The sequence below is a fragment of the Bos javanicus genome, chromosome X (assembly GCF_032452875.1).
Source record: "Bos javanicus breed banteng chromosome X, ARS-OSU_banteng_1.0, whole genome shotgun sequence".
Lineage (NCBI taxonomy): Eukaryota > Metazoa > Chordata > Mammalia > Artiodactyla > Bovidae > Bos > Bos javanicus.
Genome location: NC_083897.1, coordinates 19637617 through 19660504, shown reverse-complemented (window position 1 = coordinate 19660504; position 22888 = coordinate 19637617). Strand labels below are relative to the sequence as shown.

Sequence of the window (22888 nt, the reverse complement as noted above, 5' to 3'; positions counted from 1 at the left end):
CTGCTCCTTCAGGCCAGAGGATCACTGATTCTTCAAGCAAAGGAAAAGTCACCTCTGACAGAAGTTTTGCTTCTACTGGCAAATTGCCTCACAGAATTTAGGGGTTCCAAGTACCCAGTTTCATCAGAGTCTGTGCCTGTGTCCCATTCCACTTTTCGGGGTCCCATTCATTTCTTACTAGTGCCCTAAGATTAACAGAGGAGATCTCGAGAACTTGAGAATTCAGTTTGTGTTGTAGTTCAGCCAACCATAGCATTAGACTTTGGGTTTGGTTTTCCCACCTTTTGGCCCTGGGGCTACAAGAGATTATAGTAGTTAGTAGAAACTTTCGGGTCCTTTATGTAGATCTTCAAAGGAGACTTTAAGGACCTGAGCATATTATTTTCTTCCCTAAAATATCCAGCAGATTTAGAAGCAGCCAGTCATCTCCATTACACTCCTTATTTTGATTGAAATGGTCACAAATAGCATCTACTTGCTCACTTGTACCTTTGCCTTTCATAGGCACTTGATTATAGGTATCCAAATATGGTAATTTGAGAAACCCCTTTGCTACTTATTGCAATGTACTACCAGTCCCCTTTAAAACTCAGGATAAAAGTTACTAATGACTTTAATCTGATTAAAGAAGGAATTCCAGAAACACAGAACAATCTCAGAGAATTCACCCTTAATATGTGTTCTCTAGAACCTCTTTCAATACCAAAATCTATAAGTCAGGCTTCAGCTAGAAAAGGAGAACCAGTAGGAGGTGTGTGCGTGTGTCTGTGTGTGTGCGTGCACACGCACACATGTGTTGTATGGATTCATCACAGAGGACTGACTTATGCAATGGTAGGAGCTTGTTCAGCCATCTCCATAAAACTGTTGTCTCTTCATCTGATGCTGAAGCAGCTCAGACATTCATGAAGAAAGGTCACAGCCAGGCTGAACCCCACATATATGAGCTGGAACTCCCCATGACGATTTAATTAAGACACATATCTTTTCCTTTGCTCTGACCTTGGCAAAGAGGATACTTTGAAGAAACCTGAGCCTGGCAGAACTCAAGCACTTTCCTCCTTTCTCAGCTTAGGTGTCTCCTCAGAAAGGCCTCCCCTGACTACCAAATTCACAGTACCATTCACTTGTTTTCCTCCTCTTCACCTGACTTCAACTTTTTTCAGAGCATTTGACAGAAGCTCTGGTTGTCTGGTGTCTTTATCTCCCAACTGGAAAGTAAGATCCATGAGGGAGTGTTGGTTCACTGTGATTTCACACCTAGATAAGTGCCTGGTATTTTGAAAATATCTAATAAACATTAAATGAGCCATTTTGTAAATCCTCACAATAAGCCTAACAGGTCAATGCTGTCATGACCCTCAGATCACAGAAGAGGATGTGGAAACATTAAGAGGTTAGCTAAGTAGCCCAGAGCATGAGCACATCAGGGTTTCCCTGGATCTATGACTCATTGCGCAGCTCTGTCCTGAGCTCAAGCTTCTTCCTCTCTTCCGTGCTGCCCTCAGACTGCAGGCTTAGGCTTCCCTGGTCCACAGCATCCCATTGGTCCGTGTTTGTCATGTGACCCTGGATACATCACACGCTCTGCTCACCTTCCTTCCCTGACAGGGGTACCCAGGGGAGGGAGGATCTAGGTGTCATCTGCCTCAGCCCTTCAGCTCTGATGACTCTCAGTAACTGCTGTCCTGTCAGGCTTGGTGAAACTTCTCTCATTCAGTTAATCTCTGGCTCATAGAATCTGTTTTCTCTGTCCCCCAAATTAGATCACTAATCATCAGTGAATGACCCACCTGAACTCTCTGTCCCAGGCCTTGCTGCCTTTCCTAGGTACTGGGTCGTGACCATTTCCTATATGCAGCACCAAGGCCTGGGAGAACGGTGACTGAGAACATATTAATAAGACGTGCCGGGATGGGCTGTGGCTTCTCACCTTCATGCTCACCTCACCCCGGCAGTGTCTCTTGAGTCAGGGCCATGATTTACACTTAAGTCCTTCAGGGTTCATGTCATTGCCCAAGGTCAGGAGAACTGGTTGTCAGCTGAAGCCAGACTTATACCCCAGTGTCTTCACTACACACACACACACACACACACACACACACATTCTTTTTCAGATTCTTTTCCATTATAGGTTATTGCAAGATATTGAATAGAGTTCCCTGTGCTATACAGTAGGTCCTTGTTGCTTATTATTTTATATATAGTAGTGTGTATATGTTAATCCCAAACTCCTAATTTATACCCTCCTGCTCCCCTGCCACCACTATCACTTTGGTAACCATTAGTTTGTTTTTGATGTCTATTTGTTTTGTAAATAAGTTCATTTATATCTTATTTTTAGATTCCACATATAAGTGATAAAACATGATATTTGTCTTTGTCTGGCTTACTTCACTTAGTATGATATATGATAATCTCTAGGCCCATTCATGATGCTGCAAATGGCATTATTTCATTTTTATGGCTGAATAATATTCCATTATTGTAAATATATAGATAATGGAATATTGTATATATATACATATATACATACCACATCTTCTTTATCCATTTATCTGTAGATGGACAGATTAGGTTGCTTCCATGTCTTGTGTGTGAGCTAAGTCACTTCAGTCATGTCTGACTCTTTGTGATCCTATGGACTGTAACCTACCAAGCTCCTGTGTCCATGGAATTCTCCAGACAAGAATACTGGAGTGGGTTACCATGCCCTCCTCTAGGGCTTCCATGTCTCAGCTATTATAAATAAACATTGGGGTGCATGTGTCTTTTTGAAGTATGGTTTTCTTCAGATATATGCCCAGGAGTGAGATTACTAAATCATACGGTAGCCTGACTGTTCATTTTATAAGGAACTTCCATACTGTTTTCCATAGTAGCTGCACCAATTTACATTCCCACCAACAGTGTAGGAGGGTTCCCTTTTCTCTACACCCTCTTCAGAATTGTTTTTGTAGACTTTTTGATGATGGCCATTCTGACTGGTGTGGGGTGATAACCTCATCATAGTTTTGATTTGCATTTCTCCAATAGTTGGAGACATTGAACATCTTTTCATGTGTGTGTTGGCCACCTGTATGTCTTCTTTGGAGAAATGTCTATTAAGATCATCAGTCCAGTTTTTTATTGGATTGGGTATTTTAGGGGTGGTATTGAGCTGTATTAACTGTTATATATTTTGTAAATTAATCCCTATCAGTTGCATCGTGGAGAAGGCAATGGTACCCCACTCCATTACTCTTGCCTGGAAAATCCCATGGATGGAGGAGCCTGGTAGGCTGCAGTCCCTGGGGTCGCAAAGAGTCGGACACGACTGAGCGACTTCCCTTTCAGTTTTCACTTTCATGCATTGGAGAAGGAAATGACAACCCACTCCAGTGTTCTTGCCTGGAGAATCCCAGGGACGGGGGAGCCTGGTGGGCTGCCGTCTATGGGGTCGCACAGAGTTGGACACGACTGAATTGACCTAGCAGCAGTTGCATCATTTGCAAATATTCTCTTCCATTCCATAGGTTGTCTTTTTATTTTGTCTATGATTTCCTTTGCTCTACAAAAGCTTTTAAGTTTAATTACAATGTTTATCAGTACAGCAGAATTTATGTGTTAAATAAAATTGTCATAGCAGTAAAAAATATTAAAATGCGATTGTTAGAGTATTAATGGAAAAAGCCATATCACTCTTGACACAGTTATTTAAAAGGGATTGCTTCACTGCCTTTATAATTTTTAAAATATGTTTGTTAAACATCCTGTAGAAGAGAGTCATCTTCAGTATTACAGATTCCTGTACTGTTGTGTTAAGATTCACCTGTACTTTGGGATCTTCATGAAACATACTTTCTTTTGGAATATATTTCATTGCTAAGATAGTGTAAACATTGCTTTCACCTCAATGTAGAAATACTGTTATTTTGCTTGTTTTTCTTTCAGCACCAAAAAATAAACCTTATTTTGCATTAAAAAAAATCCCACCACAGAAGCACTCATGTTAGAGATTGATTAAATAACCAGAAGACTGGAATCTTGAAGGGCACATTGAGAATCCTGCCTACTACTCAAGCCAGAAGAGGACAGCTGCATCAGTCCAGTCCACTTCGGGACAGCCTGGAAGGACATGGTGAAGGGTAATCCTCCCAGGGAAGAACTTTGAGCAGTGCACCTGTCGTTCCTTCTGCCAGGAGAGATGGCCACAAGTATGAGTGCATAGCTATGCCTAGGTCACGTCCATTTCATTGGCCGAGAGGTCGAGGGCTTTGAGGATACATAGTTGAACATTTGGGACAAGGAGGTCCAGGGGAAAAGTACATGGATGCACCTGTCCAAATGGATACATGATATGAAGATACTTGTGTCTTGTGAGAATTCTCCATAAATAAGCTTACCAGAGCAGAATTTTAATAATCTGATGGATAGGTATTCATCATCTAGACCTCAATCAGCTTCCTTATCCAGCATTCAGGTCATAATCCAGTGGGCTCAAGAACCAAGTGGCCAAGGTGGCAGGGATGGAGATTATGCTTGAAGTAATTCTAGAAAGCAGTTTGTTTTTTCTGCCATAGTCGATTCATAGGTCTTGAAATCAAGGGGTGGAGATGGAAGTGCCTCCTCTCACTACTTATCCCTAAAATGCTTCCCATCCCTGTTACTTTGTTCTAGTGAACCAGAGATCTTAGTCCACTAAGGAACATAACAGTGATGACATTGATGTGGAATTCAAACTGTCAGCTAGCCATTTTGGTCCCCTCATCCCTTTCCATCAAGAGGTGAAGAAGGGGATCCCCTACAGGCTTGGGTAGTGGAACCTGACAGTCAAAGGGTTTGGGGGTTCCTACTATACAAGGAACTACTATATACAAGGGGCTAAAGAGGAGTATACCCAACATTGCTAAAGAGCTGACTACTCTCACATCTTCTGATTAAAGTTTATGGAAAACGATAACCCACTGAAGGCAGGACATCTAGCCCAGACCCTTCAACAATTAAGATTTAATCATCCTACAAGGCAAAGAACCATGACCAACTGTAGGGCTGCCTCTGGGCAAAAGGAATAAGAAATGAGTAGTGAAAGAGAGCAGTTATGACTACCAGCTACAACTATTGGACCTGCTCCCAGGACTGTACATTTAGCTTAATGTGTTAATAACATCCCCCTCCTCAGGTAGGAGAACAAAGACAGACAACAAGCTATACTTTCACAGGAAATTCTTAGGGCAATAGCCCAGCTTTTACTGACAGAGAACCGTAAAATTGAAAGGCTCCACTGCTTTTTCTCTTAGCCTCTAGAAGGGCAGTTTTCTTGACAACAATATTTTAAGAAGCTTCAGCAGCATCTCATCCCACCATGCAGCATAGAAAATGTGTACTTGCTTCTCATTGTTCTTTGCAAGAACACGGTTATCTATTTTTCTTGTGATTGACTATTTTTGCTCAAGCAGTCGGATTCAACTTTTTCTAGGACCTTTTCAAGTTGCTGAATTAAGACTACTCTTTTAAACCTGAAAATAAAGAGGCATTGAATTAACCAGAAGATATTTAAGCATCTATGATGTGTAAGGCACAGTAATAAATAGAAAATAGACCTTGAAATCTACATGGGAACAGAAAACATATCCTAATAGAAAGATACGGTCTAGGAAAATACCAAGAGAGGCAATCAAGGGCCCAGGCCCACTCCAGACTATAGTGAGCTTTGAAGGCTCTGTGGATGAGTTAGACTAAAATAATAGTCATCTAATACCTATGGAAATAGCATAAGGTGTAATTGAGGGCCAGAGTTTGGCATAAACAAGGCCTGTTCCTGCCCCTGTTCAGCATTGGGCAGAACTGCATTAAAAAAGCTGAGAAGTTCTTTTTTATACTCACCTTGCAGCTTCCTTGATGGTAAATTCAACAAATTTTTTCTTGACTGAAAGAGGTCCTTGTACTTCTTCAAACAGAGTGAAAATTCTTGCAAAATCTGAAGATATTAAAAAAAATAAGTATTTCTAAAGAGATGAGAATAGTGCATCTACCACTTCAGCAACCATTCTTCATGGGCTACAATGTTACACTCTATTTCACAGTGTTACACATGCCTTTCCAGTGATGAATTATAACACCTGTACATCTCTACTAAGGAAACTACTGTAAACATTAACCATGCAAAACAAAAAAAACTAACAGGGGTATTAGGAATTTTTAGGCAAACTATCGTAAATTATGTAAAAACCCAATTCAATCAAAAGATGAGTTCAAGATGTAGGTTCAGTTTACTCTAAATTGAGCAACTTCCTATGGTTTTATTAATAGATATTCTTTCACTACTTACTTCGTCCAAACTTCCGAACTTCTTTCATTAATTCATATTTTATATCATCATTAATTTTCTGTGCCATAGCAGGACTAATCTGCAATTTATTTGGCACAGTTCCCTTTGAAGACATTGCTGCGGCTTTGGAGCCACCTGCAGAGACACTGCAGTTCTTGGTTCCTCCTATGAGTGCATTATTCCTAGGTTTGAGAATCGGCCCATCTTTCTTGAGACTAGTGAAATCATCAGACAGGGAATCCACTTGGTTGAGTGGGATACCATCTCCTGCCGTATTCATAAGCTCTGATGAAGCAGATTTTGAAAAGAAGCCCCCAGATGGAGTTTGATTATTTTCCATCTTCTCCTCATGAACATCGTGAGTGACAGTAGCAGCTGCAAACCAAATTAAGAGATTGAGCTGTGAGTTAGATGCATCTTACCACCCCCACAGGGACATCCCTGTGCACTGAAGTTTTGAAGAAATTATTTCATAAAGCAAGAGGATGTTCCAAGTGGAAATAGATCCCCAAAATAGGACTGAGCAAGGAGCATACAACAGACCACTTCTTCTCTCTTGACACTCTCAATACATACAGTAATGTATCTGAACAGTTCAACTACTATGCAAACATTCATAGAGCCCTGGCACTCATGATTTAATGTCTCCTCAATGCTCTGTATGAGTTGAAAAGCTGAAAGTCTCACTCGATGTCAAGATGTCTGATATCCACAGTCTATCACCTCAAATCCCTGTCAGTACATGATCCTCCTCATCCATCTTTTCTGTCTCAGAAAAGTGAATTTCTTTTTACTCCAGGTCTAACACCTCTCCTCCATTGACTCATCGTCCTCTGTGCTGGGCACCATGCCAGGAGCTGGGGGCAGCCTCCAACAGCACACAAAGAAACAATCCCCACCCTAATGGAATGTCTGTGCTAATGGGAAGGCCAGGCAGGAAGTGTACTACGATCCAACAAAATAATTACAGTTCAAATTCGTGTTTGGGGAGAAGCAAGCAGGGAGGGGACAGAGAGCAGGAGGGGGAGCCCCAGTGGATCACGAGGTCAGGCAGATCCCTTCTGAGCAGGTGTCCTTTGGGCAGAGGCTGGAGGAGGAGGGAGAGCTGGCCTGTGCCCATACAGAGGACACGTGTTAGGAGAGGATGTTGGGCCCAGGTTGTGCTGAGTTGGTGGACCAGAGTCAGGAGCTCATATTGTGCTCTGAGTGCCAAGGAAAGGTAATGAGGCATTTTCAGCATGGATGTGGTGTGATCTGATTTCTGTGTTGATATGATCACTCTGGCTGCAAGTCAGAAAATGAGGTAGATGAAAAAGTTGGAAAGTAGAAAAATAAACTACTGGAGTATCTTGGTGACACGATGGCAGCATAGATCAGAGGAATGGAGAGTAATGGTGGGATGTGAGATTTATACTTAGTATCCAATTGCTGAACTTGCTAAGCAATATAAGTGAAAGAATAATAAAAGAATAAGAATCTCGAGTGAATCCGAATATTTTAGTCTGAACTACTGGATAGACCAAGTGTGTGCAGGTATTAAGCAACTGCTTGCAAGAATGGAGTGTGGCCAACCTTTCCTGATTCTAGTTCAGTGACCTCACATTGGTGGCCTGACCTAGGCCATGGTGGGACTACTTATGCTACGGATATCTGCAAACTTTAAATACTAGGACTTCTAAACCCTTCCATGTCCCCTGTACCTGTGGATAACAGGTTGTTATACATTTATGTACATTACATCTGATGAATGGTATTATTAGCTGAGATACAGATGGCTAAAAGTAGAGCATTTTTGAAATGGGAAAAGGTCAGAAGATCATACATGTAGAACCAGTTGAATTTTAGATATTTAGTATTAATAGATACTCAATGGAAATACCATGTAGGCAGTTGTATATGAGTCTGAAGTTCAGGAGCAAGTTGTGGTCTAGAGGAATAAAAGTAAGAATTTTTGTAGTGTGAATCATGTTTAAAGCTGTAAGACTGCATGGGATCATCTACAGAGATGGTGGATTGAAGGGAAAGGAGCCCAATATTCAGCTTTGGGTCTCTGCAGTACTTAGAGGTGGGAAAGAAGACAGAAAAGGAAGGAAAAAAATAAGTCACTAATAAAAGGGCAAGGAATCTAGGAGAATGTGGTGTCTGGGGACACTAAAAATTTTCCATGGAAGAGGGAGTGAACAACTGTATCACATGCTGCTGAGAAATTAATGCCAAAGTGTAGCAGACACTGGTGACTTTGACACTGTTTCATTGGAGTACCATAAGAAGTAGCCAGACTACACTTAGTTAGAGCATGAACAAAATGTGAGCACAGGAAGAATGTGAGCAGATCTGTCCACTTATTTAGCCCTTCATCTCCTTCTGTCTCAGGTAGCTGCTTTATTAACTCTTGCAGCAACTCCAAATGATTAGACCTAACTAGTCCCTTGCCCCTCTACTTGCAAGTATGCTCATATCTGTCCATCCTTCAAGGACATAACTATAAGCTTCTTTTGACATGACTAAACCCGAGAGATAGAATTCCCCTCTCCTTGATTGCTTAGCCGTGGTGACATACTTCTCCTTCTCTTAGATGATGAGTGGCCCTTGGGCTCTCCAGGATGTTTCCTTTGTTTTTCATGCCCTGCTGTGACTCGAACTGCTTTATCATGCTTCATTTTCTGAAAAACATCAGTGGACATATTCCATTAAAGACAAAATGCAGTCACAGGCTTCATGCATATACAGCCATGCATTTATATCATTAAAAGAGGTTTTAATCATGGGTCAAAGATTTACTGTCACTTAACACACACACTGGGATGACCCAGAGGGATGGTATGGAGAGGGAGGAGGAGGAAGGTTCAGGATGGGGAACACATGTATACCTGTGGCGGATTCATTTCGATATTTGGCAAAACCAATACAATATTGTAAAGTTTAAAAATAAAATTAAAAAAAAAAAGAAAAAGAAAACACAATCCAATTTCAATCCAGTCTAAGTGAAATAAGGAGAAGGTAAAATAGGAGGTGTTGGCCAAAGCCAAACATGGTACAACTCTGATTATTAAGAATGCTGGGAAATGAGTGGTTCTCATTAACCAAAGTGATAAATACATGGTTATCCCTAAATTTAGAGAAATACACACCATTTTGTTTTAGCTTTTCTTGGGGAGGAAAAAAGGAAAATTTTTTTTGTCATTTTGTGCTTTAAATCTATTAACACACTGATTAACACTTTATTAAATGGTACATGTTGATGGTGAAAGTTAGAGTACTGATAATGTAAATCCTCACATTTCTAACCTATGAAGATTCAAATATGTCACCTTTGGGGCTGGGCAGGTCTTCAGAGTATTTTTCAGTGTTGGTGGCAGATAAAACATGAAATTGAAGGGTATAATAGGTTCAGTTCAGTTCAGTCTCTCAGTCGTGTCCGACTCTTTGTGACCCCATGAATCACAGCACGCCAGGCCTCCCGTCCATCACCAACTCCCGGAGTTCACTTACACTCATGTGCATCGAGTCAGTGATGCCATCCAGCCATCTCATCCTCTGTCGTCCCCTTCTCCTCCTGCCCCCAATCCCTCCCAGCATCAGAGTCTTTTCCAATGAGTCAACTCTTCGCATGAGGTGGCCAAAGTATTGGAGTTTCAGCTTTAGCATCATTCCTTCCAAAGAAATCCCAGGGCTGATGTCCTTCAGAATGGACTGGTTGGATCTCCTTGCAGTCCAAGGGACTTTCAAGAGTCTTCTCCAACATCACAGTTCAAAAGCATCAATTCTTCAACGCTCAGCTTTCTTCACAGTCCAACTTTCACATCCATACATGACCACTGGAAAAACCATAGCCTTGACTAGGTGGACCTTTGTTGGCAAAGTAATGTCTCTGCTTTTCAATATGCTGTCTAGATTGGTCATAACTTTCCTTCCAAGGAGTAAGCGTCTTTTAATTTCATGGCTACAGTCACCATCTGCAGTGATTTTGGAGCCCAGAAAAATAAAGCCTGACACTGTTTCCACTGTTTCCCCATCTATTTCCCATGAAGTGATGGGACCAGATGCCATGATCTTCGTTTTCTGAATGTTGAGCTTTAAGCCAACTTTTTCACTCTCCACTTTCACTTTCATCAAGAGGCTTTTTAGTTCCTCTTCACTTTCTGCCATAAGAGTGGTGTCATCTGCATATCTGAGGTTATTGATATTTCTCCCGGCAATCTTGATTCCAGCTTGTGTTTCTTCCAGCCCAGCATTTCTCATGATGTAGTCTGCATATAAGTTAAATAAACAGGGTGACAATACACAGCCTTGACGTACTCCTTTTCCTAATTTGGAACCAGTCTGTTGTTCTATGTCCAGTTCTAACTGTTGCTTCCTGACCTGCATACAGATTTCTCAAGAGGCAGATCAGGTGGTCTGGTATTCCCATCTCTTTCATAATTTTCCACAGTTTATTGTGATCCACACAGTCAAAGGCTTTGGCATAGTCAATAAAGCAGAAATAGATGTTTTTCTGGAACTCTCTTGCTTTTTCGATGATCCAGTGGATATTGGCAATTTGATCTCTGGTTCCTCTGCCTTTTCTAAAACCAGCTTGAACATTAGGTTAGCTAAGAGTTATTTTCGTCAAAGGATAACCCAAGAATATGCCTTTGCATTATCTGAATACGTCTGTGACAAAAATACTTTCCCATATTTGCATTTCCCATAAAGAAATACCCCATAATGCGTGAAAACATTTTCATTGAACATTTGTCTCTACCAGGTACTGTTTTAAATGCTTTCCATGTATTAACTCAATCCGTCACCAAATCCTATAAGTTAGGTGTGATTGTTATCTCCATTGTTTAAGTTGAGGAAACTAAGGCACAGAAGATTAAAAAAACTCCAATTAAGGAGAATTTTGGGGGTGAAGTAGAATAGGTTTTACTCTAGTTTTGTTATAGAAGAGATTGCTGCATGTTCTGTGCCTCTATATCAGTGATCTCTTCTATGAGTGCAGATATAATTCTCTTTGTTTTCATGATTTAATGATCAACTCAGTATGTCTTTCTCTTACACACAAAACACTCTCACGTAAGACATTCATGAGGGTAATCCAATCATGGCAACATCACCTAGTACTTTATTTCTCTTTTCTCTCTCTCTTTTTGGCCATGCCTCATGCTTGTGGGATCTTAGTTCCCTAACCAGGGTCCAAACCTGACCCTGACAGGGTAACAGGCAGGAAGGCCAGGGGTCTCCAAACGGAGGAAATAGGCTGCAAGTGTCAGACATTTTCTCTCTCTTAAGAGGCAGGAGGAAACAAACTAGCGATATTTTTTCCTTCTCTAGAGGTTAAAACCCCTGACTCCAACGCGGGAGACCTGGGTTCGATCCCAGGGTCAGGAAGATCCCCTGGAGAAGGAAATGGTAACCCACTCCAGTATTCTTGCCTGGAGAATCCCATGGATGGAGAAGCCTGGTGGGCTACAGTCCACGGGGTCGCAAAGAGTTGGACACGACTGAGCGACTTCACTTTCACTTTTCATACAAATTTAAAAGAAGGTTTCTCTTAAAATACTGTGTTGCCATAATGACACCTGGTCTCACCTGAAGTTAACTATTCTCAAACCTTGAGTTAACCAATGCATTTTTCTTATGGAAATGTTTGTCTTAAGCTATGTTAATGTACTATGCATTTACCCCAGACTCTTGTCTTCAAGTTGGTTCCACCTAATGGCTCAGAACCTACTTGACAAACCATTATGTTATACTCAGATATTGTTCCCCTAATTTATGTAAATTAAACTATTTGTATGGTAATCTACCCTTCTACAAGATTCAAGTCAATCATTTTATGGCCCAGGATGAATCCTCTGGTGCCAAGATTATCCCAAAATACATTTTATGGATGAGGGGCCTGGTGCCATTCTGAGTTTTAAGACATTCCTTTCTTTCATTAACAGACTGCTAGTGGAGAAGGCAATGGCACCCCACTCCAGTACTCTTGCTTGGAAAATCCCATGGGCGGAGGAGCCTGGTAGGCTGCAGTCCATGGGGTTGCGAAAAGTCGGACACCACTGAGCGCCTTCACTTTCACTTTTCCCTTTCATGCATTGGAGATGGAAATGGCAACCCACTCCAGTGTTCTTGCCTGGAGAATCCCAGGGACGGGGGAGCCTGGTGGGCTGCCGTCTATGGGGTCGCACAGAGTTGGACATGACTGAAGCAATTTAGCAGCAGCAGCAGTGATTATATAACATCCAGCTGAAGACTAGCAGGGGGGTACTCTTTCTGCCCCCTTCTGATGCCTATGTCAGAAGCTTTCTCTATTTCCTTTGTACTTTAATAAAACTGTATTACACAAAAGCTCTGAGCGATCAAGCCTCGTCTCTGGCCCCAGATTGAATTCTTCTCCTCCGGAGGCCAAGAATCCCGGTGTCTTCCTGGGTTTACAACAACCTTTCAACCCCCCGGCAGTGGAAGTGCAGAGTCCTAACCACTGGACCACCAAGGAAGTCCCTAGTACTTCATTTTTCAAGAGGAACATTCAGTGATTGTCTAGATAGAGCACTAGTGGCTTGAATAATAGAAACAGGAAGTAGAGTATAATCTGGAATTAAGAGAGTTACTATAGGGGTGGGAAAGAATATAGCCTTTGGAGCCAGGAAGATATAGATTCAAATCCTGGCTCTATCTCTTAGCTGTGTAACTCAGGGCAAGGCATTTGACCACTGTCAACCTTGATTTCTTCTTATTAAAGGGAAGATAGTAATACTCATATACAGAACAATTGTGAGCATTAAATGTTATAATTTAAACACCAGATCCTAACACACTACTATATATAAAATAGGTAAGAAACAAGAACCTACTGTGAACACAGGGACCTATACTCAATATAGTGTAATAACCTATAATGGAAAAGAATCTGAAAAAGAACATATGTATAACTGAATCACTTTGCTGTACACTTGAAGTTAATACAACATTGTAAATTAAATATATGTCACTTAAAAAAAGAATAAAAAACCCCAAGTCTTAGTCCAATAAAAAACAACTATTATTTCTGTTCAACCAACACATTCTTGTACCAGGAGGCTCCCAGTTTGTTTACACAAGAATCACTATGTCATATTTTATCTTTTAAATAAAAAGAAGTAAAGCCTGAGATTTACATTTATCCTTGGAAGAAGAAAATACTTATACTAAGTATCAAAATTTGGACAGACCTTCTCATTTTTAAACATAGAGTTGAAAGTATAAACTGTTTTAGGTTGACCTGGATCAATCTCTTGAGGTGGGGAGGCCCGTGTCTTCAGATCTTCCTCATGGCTAACTCTTTGCATGAGAATACCTTGGTGAGAAAGTGGAAAAGCACTAGAAAAGTAATTGATGTTATACAGCTCAAGTGAATGATCCTCTAGGGAGGACATGGTCATAGACTATGTTAGCAACCTATACCACTGCACCAAACAGAGTTTAGAATCTCGTATCTAGGGTCTACATCATGTTCTAAGATCTAGAATCATCTCCCTTCATCTAAGTAATTTATCAGTCCACCGTTACCACTGCCTATTGGCTCCAACAACTAGGTCTAGAACAACTCCCCTATGTTGCAAACCAAGTTTGAGAATGGACTGACTTCCCTTATAGCACCATCCCAACTAAATGATCATTCTTCTTCCCTATTTGCAAGAGCCTAGGCTCCATGGCATTCTTTCCCCAGAGAATCTTGGATAGTGGGCACTGATAATTGCCCTCTTTGGGTAATTTGATTAAATGTACAGACTTTCTTCCCAGAAAAGTCACTTTATATATGAATCTTGGAATATAATTTCATGGCTGTGTCCAGCTGTGAAAGCTGCTCAACTTAATGAACAGATGATCCTGCTTAAAATCAACAAAATTGAAAAAAGAGGCTTTATAAACTGACACCAACTATCCCGGATACTATCAGTTTCAATATTTCCATGTAAACAAGGAATTCTCTGCTGAACCCATAGCTATAGGCACTGTGATATATAAGTGTACAGTACCTGGAATCTTATGCATCTAGATTCTTCCATTTTTCAATTGGTTAAACCTGGGGAAACTACTTAAAGGCTTACTAGAAGTTGCTATTTCCATAAAATATGTAGAAATTATCTACCTTATGGACTGTTTTAAAGGTTATTACAAGATGCAAAACATAAAGTGGGTAGTATGTGTGCTGATTAAAATGCACCTCTCCTTAAGCTAAAAAAAATAAACTTGGACCTAGTTAGATGTAAAGATTCAGGGAAAATGAATATTATAAATATTAAAGTACTACAAAATAACCTCAGTTCAGTTCAGTTGCTCAGTAGTGTCTGACTCTGCAACCCCATGGAACCTGAAGAGTTCATCTTTCAGTGTCCTATCTTTTTGCTTTTTCATACTGTTCATGGGGGTCTCAAGGCAAGAATAATAAAGTGGTTTGCCATTCTCTTCTCCAGTGGACGTTCTGTCAGAACCCTCCACCATGACCTGTCCATCTTGGGTGGCCCTACATAGCATGGCTCATAGTTTCACTAAGTTAGACAAGGCTGTGGTACATGTGATCAGATTGTTTAAATAACCTACTCATGCAATAAACACCTTCATGCAAGTCAGACTTGAAATTTCATTCATCAACAAATGTTCGAAATAAAATCTTATCTGTTTTTAGCAGATTGGCTCTCCTCCTAGTTAACTGGTCTAAATGACTGCTATGTGCAATATCATAAACATTTCTATATGTCTGATGTCTCAAATCCCACTTTAAATGAAGCAAATATTTTTAGTTACCCCTAAAGTTTTTTTTTTTAACTTTACATAATTGTATTAGTTTTGCCAAATATCAAAATGAATCTGCCACAGGTATACATGTGTTCCCCATCCTGAACCCTCCTCCCTCCTCCCTCCCCATACCATCCCTCTGGGTCGTCCCAGTGCACTAGCCCCAAGCATCCAGTATCGTGCATCGAACCTGGACTGGCATCGCGTTTCATACATGATATTTTACATGTTTCAATGCCATTCTCCCAAATCTTCCCACCCTCTCCCTCTCCCATAGAGTCCATAAGACTGTTCTATACATCAGTGTCTCTTTTGCTGTCTCGTACACAGGGTTATTGTTACCGTCTTTCTAAATTCCATATATATGTGTTATTATACTGTATTGGTGTTTTTCCTTCTGGCTTACTTCACTCTGTATAATAGGCTCCAGTTTCATCCACCTCATTAGAACTGATTCAAATGTTTTCTTTTTAATGGTTGAGTCATACTCCATTGTGTATATGTACCACAGCTTTCTTATCCATTCATCTGCTGATGGGCATCTAGGTTGCTTCCATGTCCTGGCTATTATAAACAGTGCTGCGATGAACATTGGGGTACACGTGTCTCTTTCCCTTCTGGTTTCCTCAGTGTGTATGCCCAGCAGTGGGATTGCTGGATCATAAGACAGTTCTATTTCCAGTTTTTTAAGAAATCTCCACACTGTTCTCCATAGTGGCTGTACTAGTTTGCATTCCCACCAACAGTGCAAGAGGGTTCCCTTTTCTCCACACCCTCTCCAGCATTTATTATTTGTAGACTTTTGGATCGCAGCCATTCTGACTGGTGTGAAATGGTACCTCATAGTGGTTTTGATTTGCATTTCTCTGATAATGAGTGATGTTGAGCATCTTTTCATGTGTTTGTTAGCCATCTGTATGTCTTCTTTGGAGAAATGTCTATTTAGTTCTTTGGCCCATTTTTTGATTGGGTCATTTATTTTTCTGGAGTTGAGCTGTAGGAGTTGCTTGTATATTTTTGAGATTAGTTGTTTGTCAGTTGCTTCATTTGCTATTATTTTCTCCCATTCTGAAGGCTGTCTCTTCACCTTGCTAATAGTTTCCTTTGATGTGCAGAAGCTTTTAAGTTTAATTAGGTCCCATTTGTTTATTTTTGCTTTTATTTCCAATATTCTGGGAGGTGGGTCATAGAGGATCCTGCTGTGATGTATGTCAGAGAGTGTTTTGCCTATGTTCTCCTCTAGGAGTTTTATAGTTTCTGGTCTTAGGTTTAGATCTTTAATCCATTTTGAGTTTATTTTTGTGTATGGTGTTAGAAAGTGATCTAGTTTCATTGTTTTACAAGTGGCTGACCAGATTTCCCAGCACCACTTGTTAAAGAGATTGTCTTTAATCCATTGTATATTCTTGCCTCCTTTGTCAAAGATAAGGTGTCCATACGTGCATGGATTTATCTCTGGGCTTTCTATTTTGTTCCATTGATCTGTATTTCTGTCTTTGTGCCAGTACCATACTGTCCTGATAACTGTGGCTTTGTAGTAGAGCCTGAAGTCAGGTAGGTTGATTCCTCCAGTTCCATTCTTCTTTCTCAAGATCGCTTTGGCTATTCGAGGTTTTTGTATTTCCATACAAATTGTGAAATTATTTGTTCTAGCTCTGTGAAGAATACTGTTGGTAGCTTGATAGGGATTGCATTGAATCTATAAATTGCTTTGGGTAGTATACTCATTTTCACTATATTGATTCTTCCAATCCATGAACATGGTATATTTCTCCATCTGTTAGTGTCCTCTTTGATTTCTTTCACCAGTGTTTTATAGTTTTCTATATATAGGTCTTTAGTTTCTTTAGGTAGATATATTCCTAAGTATTTTATTCTTTCCGTTGCAATGGTGAATGGAATTGTTTCCTTAATTTCTCTTTCTGTTTTCTCATTATTAGTGTATAGGAATGCAAGGGATTTCTGTGTGTTGATTTTATATCCTGCAACTTTACTATAGTCATTGATTAGTTCTAGTAATTTTCTAGTGGAGTCTTTAGGGTTTTCTATGTAGAGGATCATGTCATCTGCAAATAGTGAGAGTTTTACTTCTTCTTTTCCAATTTGGATTCCTTTTATTTCTTTTTCTGCTCTTATTGCTGTGGCCAAAACTTCCAAAACTATGTTGAATAGTAATGGTGAAAGTGGGCACCCTTGTCTTGTTCCTGACTTTAGAGGAAATGCTTTCAATTTTTCACCATTGAGGATAATGTTTGCTGTGGGTTTGTCATATATAGCTTTTATTATGTTGAGGTATGTTCCTTCTATTCCTGCTTTCTGGAGAGTTCTTATCATAAATGGATGTTGAATTTTGTCAAAGGCTTTCTCTGCATCTATTGAGATAATCATATGGTTTTTATTTTTCAATTTGTTAATGTGGTGTATTACATTGATTGATTTGCAAATATTGAAGAATCCTTGCATCCCTGGGATAAAGCCCACTTGGTCATGGTGTATGATCTTTTTAATGTGTTGTTGGATTCTGATTGCTAGAATTTTGTTAAGGATTTTTGCATCTATGTTCATCAGTGATATTGGCCTGTAGTTTTCTTTTTTTGTGGGATCTTTGTCAGGTTTTGGTGTTAGGGTGATGGTGGCCTCATAGAATGAGTTTGGAAGTTTACCTTCCTCTGCAATTTTCTGGAAGAGTTTGAGTAGGATAGGTGTTAGCTCTTCTCTAAATTTTTGGCAGAATTCAGCTGTGAAGCCGTCTGGACCGGGGCTTTTGTTTGCTGGAAGATTTTTGATTACAGTTTCAATTTCCGTACTTGTGATGGGTCTGTTAAGATTTTCTATTTCTTCCTGGTCAAGTTTTGGAAAGTTGTACTTTTCTAAGAATTTGTCCATTTCTTCCACGTTGTCCATTTTATTGGCATATAATTGTTGATAGTAGTCTCTTATGATCCTTTGTATTTCTGTGTTGTCTGTTGTGATCTCTCCATTTTCAGTTCTAATTTTATTGATTTGATTTTTCTCCCTTTGTTTCTTGATGAGTCTGGCTAATGGTTTGTCAATTTTTTTTTATCCTTTCAAAGAACCAGCTTTTGGTTTTGTTGATTTTTGCTATGGTCTCTTTTGTTTCTTTTGCATTTTTTTCTGTTCTAATTTTTAAGATCTCTTTCCTTCTACTAACCCTGGGGTTCTTCATTTCTTCCTTTTCTAGTTGCTTTAGGTGTAGAGTTAGGTTATTTATTTGACTTTTTTCTTGTTTCTTGAGGTGTGCCTGTATTGCTATGAACTTTCCCCTTAGGACTGCTTTTACCATGTCCCACAGGTTTTGGGTTGTTGTGTTTTCATTTTCATTCATTTCTATGCATATTTTGATTTCTTTTTTGATTTCTTCTGTGATTTGTTGGTTATTCAGCAGTGTGTTGTTCAGCCTCCATATGTTGGAATTTTTAATAGTTTTTCTCCTGTAATTGAGATCTAATCTTACTGCATTGTGGTCAGAAAAGATGCTTGGAATGATTTCTATTTTTTTGAATTTACCAAGGCTAGCTTTATGGCCCAGGATGTGATCTATCCTGGAGAAGGTTCCATGTGCGCTTGAGAAAAAGGTGAAATTCATTGTTTTGGGATGAAATGTCCTATAGATATCAATTAGGTCTAACTGGTCTATTGTATCGTTTAAAGTTTGTGTTTCCTTGTTAATTTTCTGTTTAGTTGATCTATCCATAGGTGTGAGTGGGGTATTAAAGTCTCCCACTATTATTGTGTTATTGTTAATGTCTCCTTTCATACTTGTTAGCATTTGTCTTACATACTGCGGTGCTCCCGTGTTGGGTGCATATATATTTATAATTGTTATATCTTCTTCTTGGATTGATCCTTTGATCATTATGTAGTGACCATCTTTGTCTCTTTTCACAGCCTTTGTTTTAAAGTCTATTTTATCTGATATAAGTATTGCTACTCCTGCTTTCTTTTGGTCCCTATTTGCATGGAAAATCTTCTTCCAGCCCTTCACTTTCAGTCTGTATGTGTCCCCTGTTTTGAGGTGGGTCTCTTGTAGACAACATATATAGGGGTCTTGTTTTTGTGTCCATTCAGCCAGTCTTTGTCTTTTGGTTGGGGCATTCAACCCATTTACGTTTAAGGTAATTACTGATAAGTATGATCCCGTTGCCATTTACTTTATTGTTTTGGGTTCGAATTTATACACTGTTTTTGTGTTTCCTGTCTAGAGAATATCCTTTAGTATTTGTTGGAGAGCTGGTTTGGTGGTGCAGAATTCTCTCAGCTTTTGCTTGTCTGAAAATCTTTTGATTTCTTCTTCATACTTGAATGAGATCCTTGCTGGGTACAATAATCTGGGCTGTAGGTTATTTTCTTTCATCATTTTAAGTATGTCTTGCCATTCCCTCCTGGCTTGAAGAGTTTCTATTGAAAGATCAGCTGTTATCCTTATGGGAATTCCCTTGGGTGTTATTTGTTGTTTTTCCCTTGTTGCTTTTAATATTTGTTCTTTGTGTTTGATCTTTGTTAATTTGATTAATATGTGTCTTGGGGTGTTTTGCCTTGGGTTTATCCTGTTTGGGACTCTCTGGGTTTCTTGGACTTGGGTGATTATTTCCTTCCCCATTTTAGGGAAGTTTTCAATGATTATCTCCTCAAGTATTTTCTCATGGTCTTTCTTTTTGTCTTCTTCTTCTGGGACCCCTATGATTCGAATGTTGTAGCGTTTAATATTGTCCTGGAGGTCTCTGAGATTGTCCTCATTTCTTTTAATTCGTTTTTCTTTTATCCTCTCTGATTCATTTATTTCTACCATTCTATCTTCTAATTCACTAATCCTATCTTCTGCCTCTGTTATTCTACTATTTGTTGCCTCCAGAGTGTTTTTAATTTCATTTATTGCATTATTCATTATATATTGACTCTTTTTTATTTCTTCTAGGTCCTTGTTAAACCTTTCTTGCATCTTCTCAGTCCTTGTCTCCAGGCTATTTATCTGTGATTCCATTTTGATTTCAAGATTTTGGATCAATTTCACTATCATTATTCGGAATTCTTTATCAGGTAGATTCCCTATCTTTTCCTCTTTGGTTTGGTTTGGTGGGCATTTATCCTGTTCCTTTATCTGCTGGGTATTCCTCTGTCTCTTCATCTTGTTTAAATTGCTGAGTTTAGGGTGTCCTTTCTGTATTCTGGCAGTTTGTGGAGTTCTCTTTATTGTGGCGTTTCGTCACTGTGTGTGGGTTTGTATAGGTGGTTTGTCAAGGTTTCTTGGTTAGGGAAGCTTGTGTCAGTGTTCTGGTGGGTGGAGCTGTATTTCTTCTCTCTGGAGTGCAATGAAATGTCCAGTAATGAGTTATGGGATGTCTATGGTTTTGGGGTGACTTTGGGCTGCCTGTATCTTGAAGCTCAGGGCTGTGTTCCTTTGTTGCTGGAGAATTTGCTTGGTATGTCTTGCCCTGGAACTTGTTGGCCCTTGTGTGGTGCTTGGTTTCAGTGTCGGTGTGGAGGTGTTTGATGAGCTCCTGTCAATTAATGTTCCTTGGAGTCTGGAGTTCCCTGGAGTCAGGGTTTGGACTTAAGCCTCCTGCTTCCAGTTATCAGTCTTATTTTTACAGTAGTTTCAAAACTTCTCCTTCTATACAGCACCATTGATAAAACATCTACGTTAAAGATGAAAAGTTTCTCTACTGTGAGGGTCACTCAGAGAGGTTCACAGTGTTACATGGAGAAGAGAAGAGGGAGGAGGGAGTTAGAGGTGACCCGAATGAGATGAGGTGGAATCAATAGTGGAGAGAGTGGGCTAGCCAGTAGTCACTTCCTTATGTGCACTCCACAACTGGACCACTCAGAGATGTTCACGGAGTTATACAGAGAAGAGAAGAAGGAGGAAGGAGACAGAGGTGGTCAGAAGGATAAAAGCGGGGAATGAAAAGGAGGGAGACAGATCCAGCCAGTAATCAGTTCCCTAAGTGTTCTCCACCGTCTGGAACACACAGAAATTCACAGAGTTGGGTAGAGTAGAGAGGGGTTAGGGAGGAGACACAGGCAACCTGGTGGAGAAAAAGGAGAGTCCAAAGGGAGAGAGAGCAGTCAAGCCAGTAATCTCACTCCCTAGTGAAAAATGGGTACTGAAGATTGGGTTCTTAAAGGTACAAAATTGGTAACAAATACATAAAAGCAAAAATTAAAAATCTAGAGTAGAGTTTGGAATTTCAAAAACACGATGTTAAAGAAAAGAAGAAGGAAAAGAAAGAGAGAAAAAACGAACAAAGAAAAACAAACAAGGTCGCGAAAATTATAAAGAAAATACAGGTACAAAATTGATAATACCAAAAAGCAAAAATTAAAAATCTAGAGTAGAGTTTGGAATTTCAAAAATACTATGTTAAAAAAAAAGGAAGAAGAAAAATAAAGAGAGAAAACAAACAAACAAAAACAAACAATGTCGCAAAAAATATAAAGAAAATACAGGTACAAAATTGATATCAAATACCAAAAAGCATAAATTAAAAATCTAGAGTAGAGTTTGGAATTTCAGATATACAATGTTATATAAAAGAAGAAGAGAAAGAAACAGAGAAAAAAAAAGTCACAGAAATTATAAAAAGAAAACTATAGGTACAAAATTGCTAACATATACCAAAAAGCTAAAATTAAAAATCTAGAGTAGAGTTTGGAATTTCAAAAATACAATGTTAAAGAAAAGAAGAAGAAAAAAAAAAAAAAAATATATATATATATATATATATATATATATATATATATATATGAAGTTTGCTGAAGAAGAAAAAAATAGGGTCTTTTTTTTTACAAAGTAATAGGTTATAAAAGTGAAAATTAAAGGAACAATAGAGGACTTTAAATTTTTTTTTAATTAAAAAAAAAAGAAAGAAAGAATGATCGTAAAAATAGTAAAAATATATCTAGGACTTTCTCTGGTTTTGTTGTGAGTATTGTGGGTTCAGTTCATTTTTGGCTAGTTCCTTGGTCTGACTTATTATTTCTCAAGATCTATAGGCCTCTTCCTATGTAGTCCGTAGTAACCACAAGGTTTTAATCTCCGAGGCGTTTCCCTCTGTTATAATTTCTTCTGTTTGCTGGTCTCTTCAGTGTCTGGTTTCCGCCCTGACACAAAGGGGATGGTGGAGGACACTTTTTTTTTTTTTTTTTTTAGGCTCACCTGTTCAGACGCGCTGTGGGGAGGGAGGGAGGAATGCTGCAAACAAATAACACTGGCGTGTGCTCGCAGTGCCTTAGCCACACTGGGTCTGCCCCTGCTCACGGCGCGTGTAGCCTCCCTGCCCACACTGCTCGGGCTCTAGGTTGTTCCACCGGGAACAATCCGAGGCCGGCCCTGGGCTGCATGTACCTCCCAGGTCCAAGCCGCTCAGGTTCAGGCACTCGGGTAGTCCTCAGAGGCGCAGACTCATTTGGGCCTGCGTTTTGTGCTCTTCCCAGGTCCGAGCAGCTCAGGTGATGAGGTGTTTGGCAAGCGCCAATGCTGCGACTTATCGCCTCCCTGCCACTCGGTTATCTGGGTGTAAAACCGGTGCACCTTCTCAGGCAGATGTTGACCGTCCAGACCCCCAAGAAGTTTTAGTTAGCAAAGAAGCTTGCTTACAGTTTTATAGATAATGTCTCTCTGGGGCTGCGATTGCCCCCTTCCGGCTCTGGCTGCCTGTCACCGGAGGGGTAAGGTCTGCAGCCGGCTATCTCTGTTCAGTCCTTTGTTCCGTGTGCAGGCCTGGCGGTATCTTAGGTTGGGGCTGGCTTTTCGCGTGGTAGATATCCCACAGTCTGGTTTGCTAGCCCAAATTA

The 22888-nt window shown here is 39.8% G+C and overlaps 1 protein-coding gene across 1 annotated transcript; it reads right to left on the bottom strand.

Annotated features, from left to right (window-relative positions):
* Positions 1-5193: 5193 nt before the first annotated feature.
* On the bottom strand, positions 5194-13854 carry LOC133242339 (integrator complex subunit 6-like). Its single transcript, XM_061408448.1, has 5 exons — positions 13507-13854; positions 8871-8973; positions 6311-6685; positions 5866-5959; positions 5194-5498 (listed from the first exon to the last, which is right to left on the bottom strand). The coding sequence occupies exons 1-5, from the start codon at positions 13714-13716 to the stop codon at positions 5402-5404; spliced, it is 879 nt and encodes a 292-aa protein (XP_061264432.1). The 5' UTR covers positions 13717-13854; the 3' UTR covers positions 5194-5401.
* Positions 13855-22888: the final 9034 nt, after the last annotated feature.

What these genes read in the sequence shown, in the direction of transcription:
- LOC133242339 (XM_061408448.1), bottom strand. Translation starts at nt 13,716, where the DNA reads ATGACCATGTCCTCCCTAGAGGATCATTCACTTGAGCTGTATAACATC. An exon ending in AGTTCGGAAGTTTGGACGAA is followed by an intron (nt 5,960 to 6,310) that starts GTAAGTAGTGAA and finishes TAATATCTTCAG; the next exon opens with ATTTTGCAAGAATTTTCACT. An exon ending in ACCATCAAGGAAGCTGCAAG is followed by an intron (nt 5,499 to 5,865) that starts GTGAGTATAAAA and finishes CTTTATTTTCAG; the next exon opens with GTTTAAAAGAGTAGTCTTAA.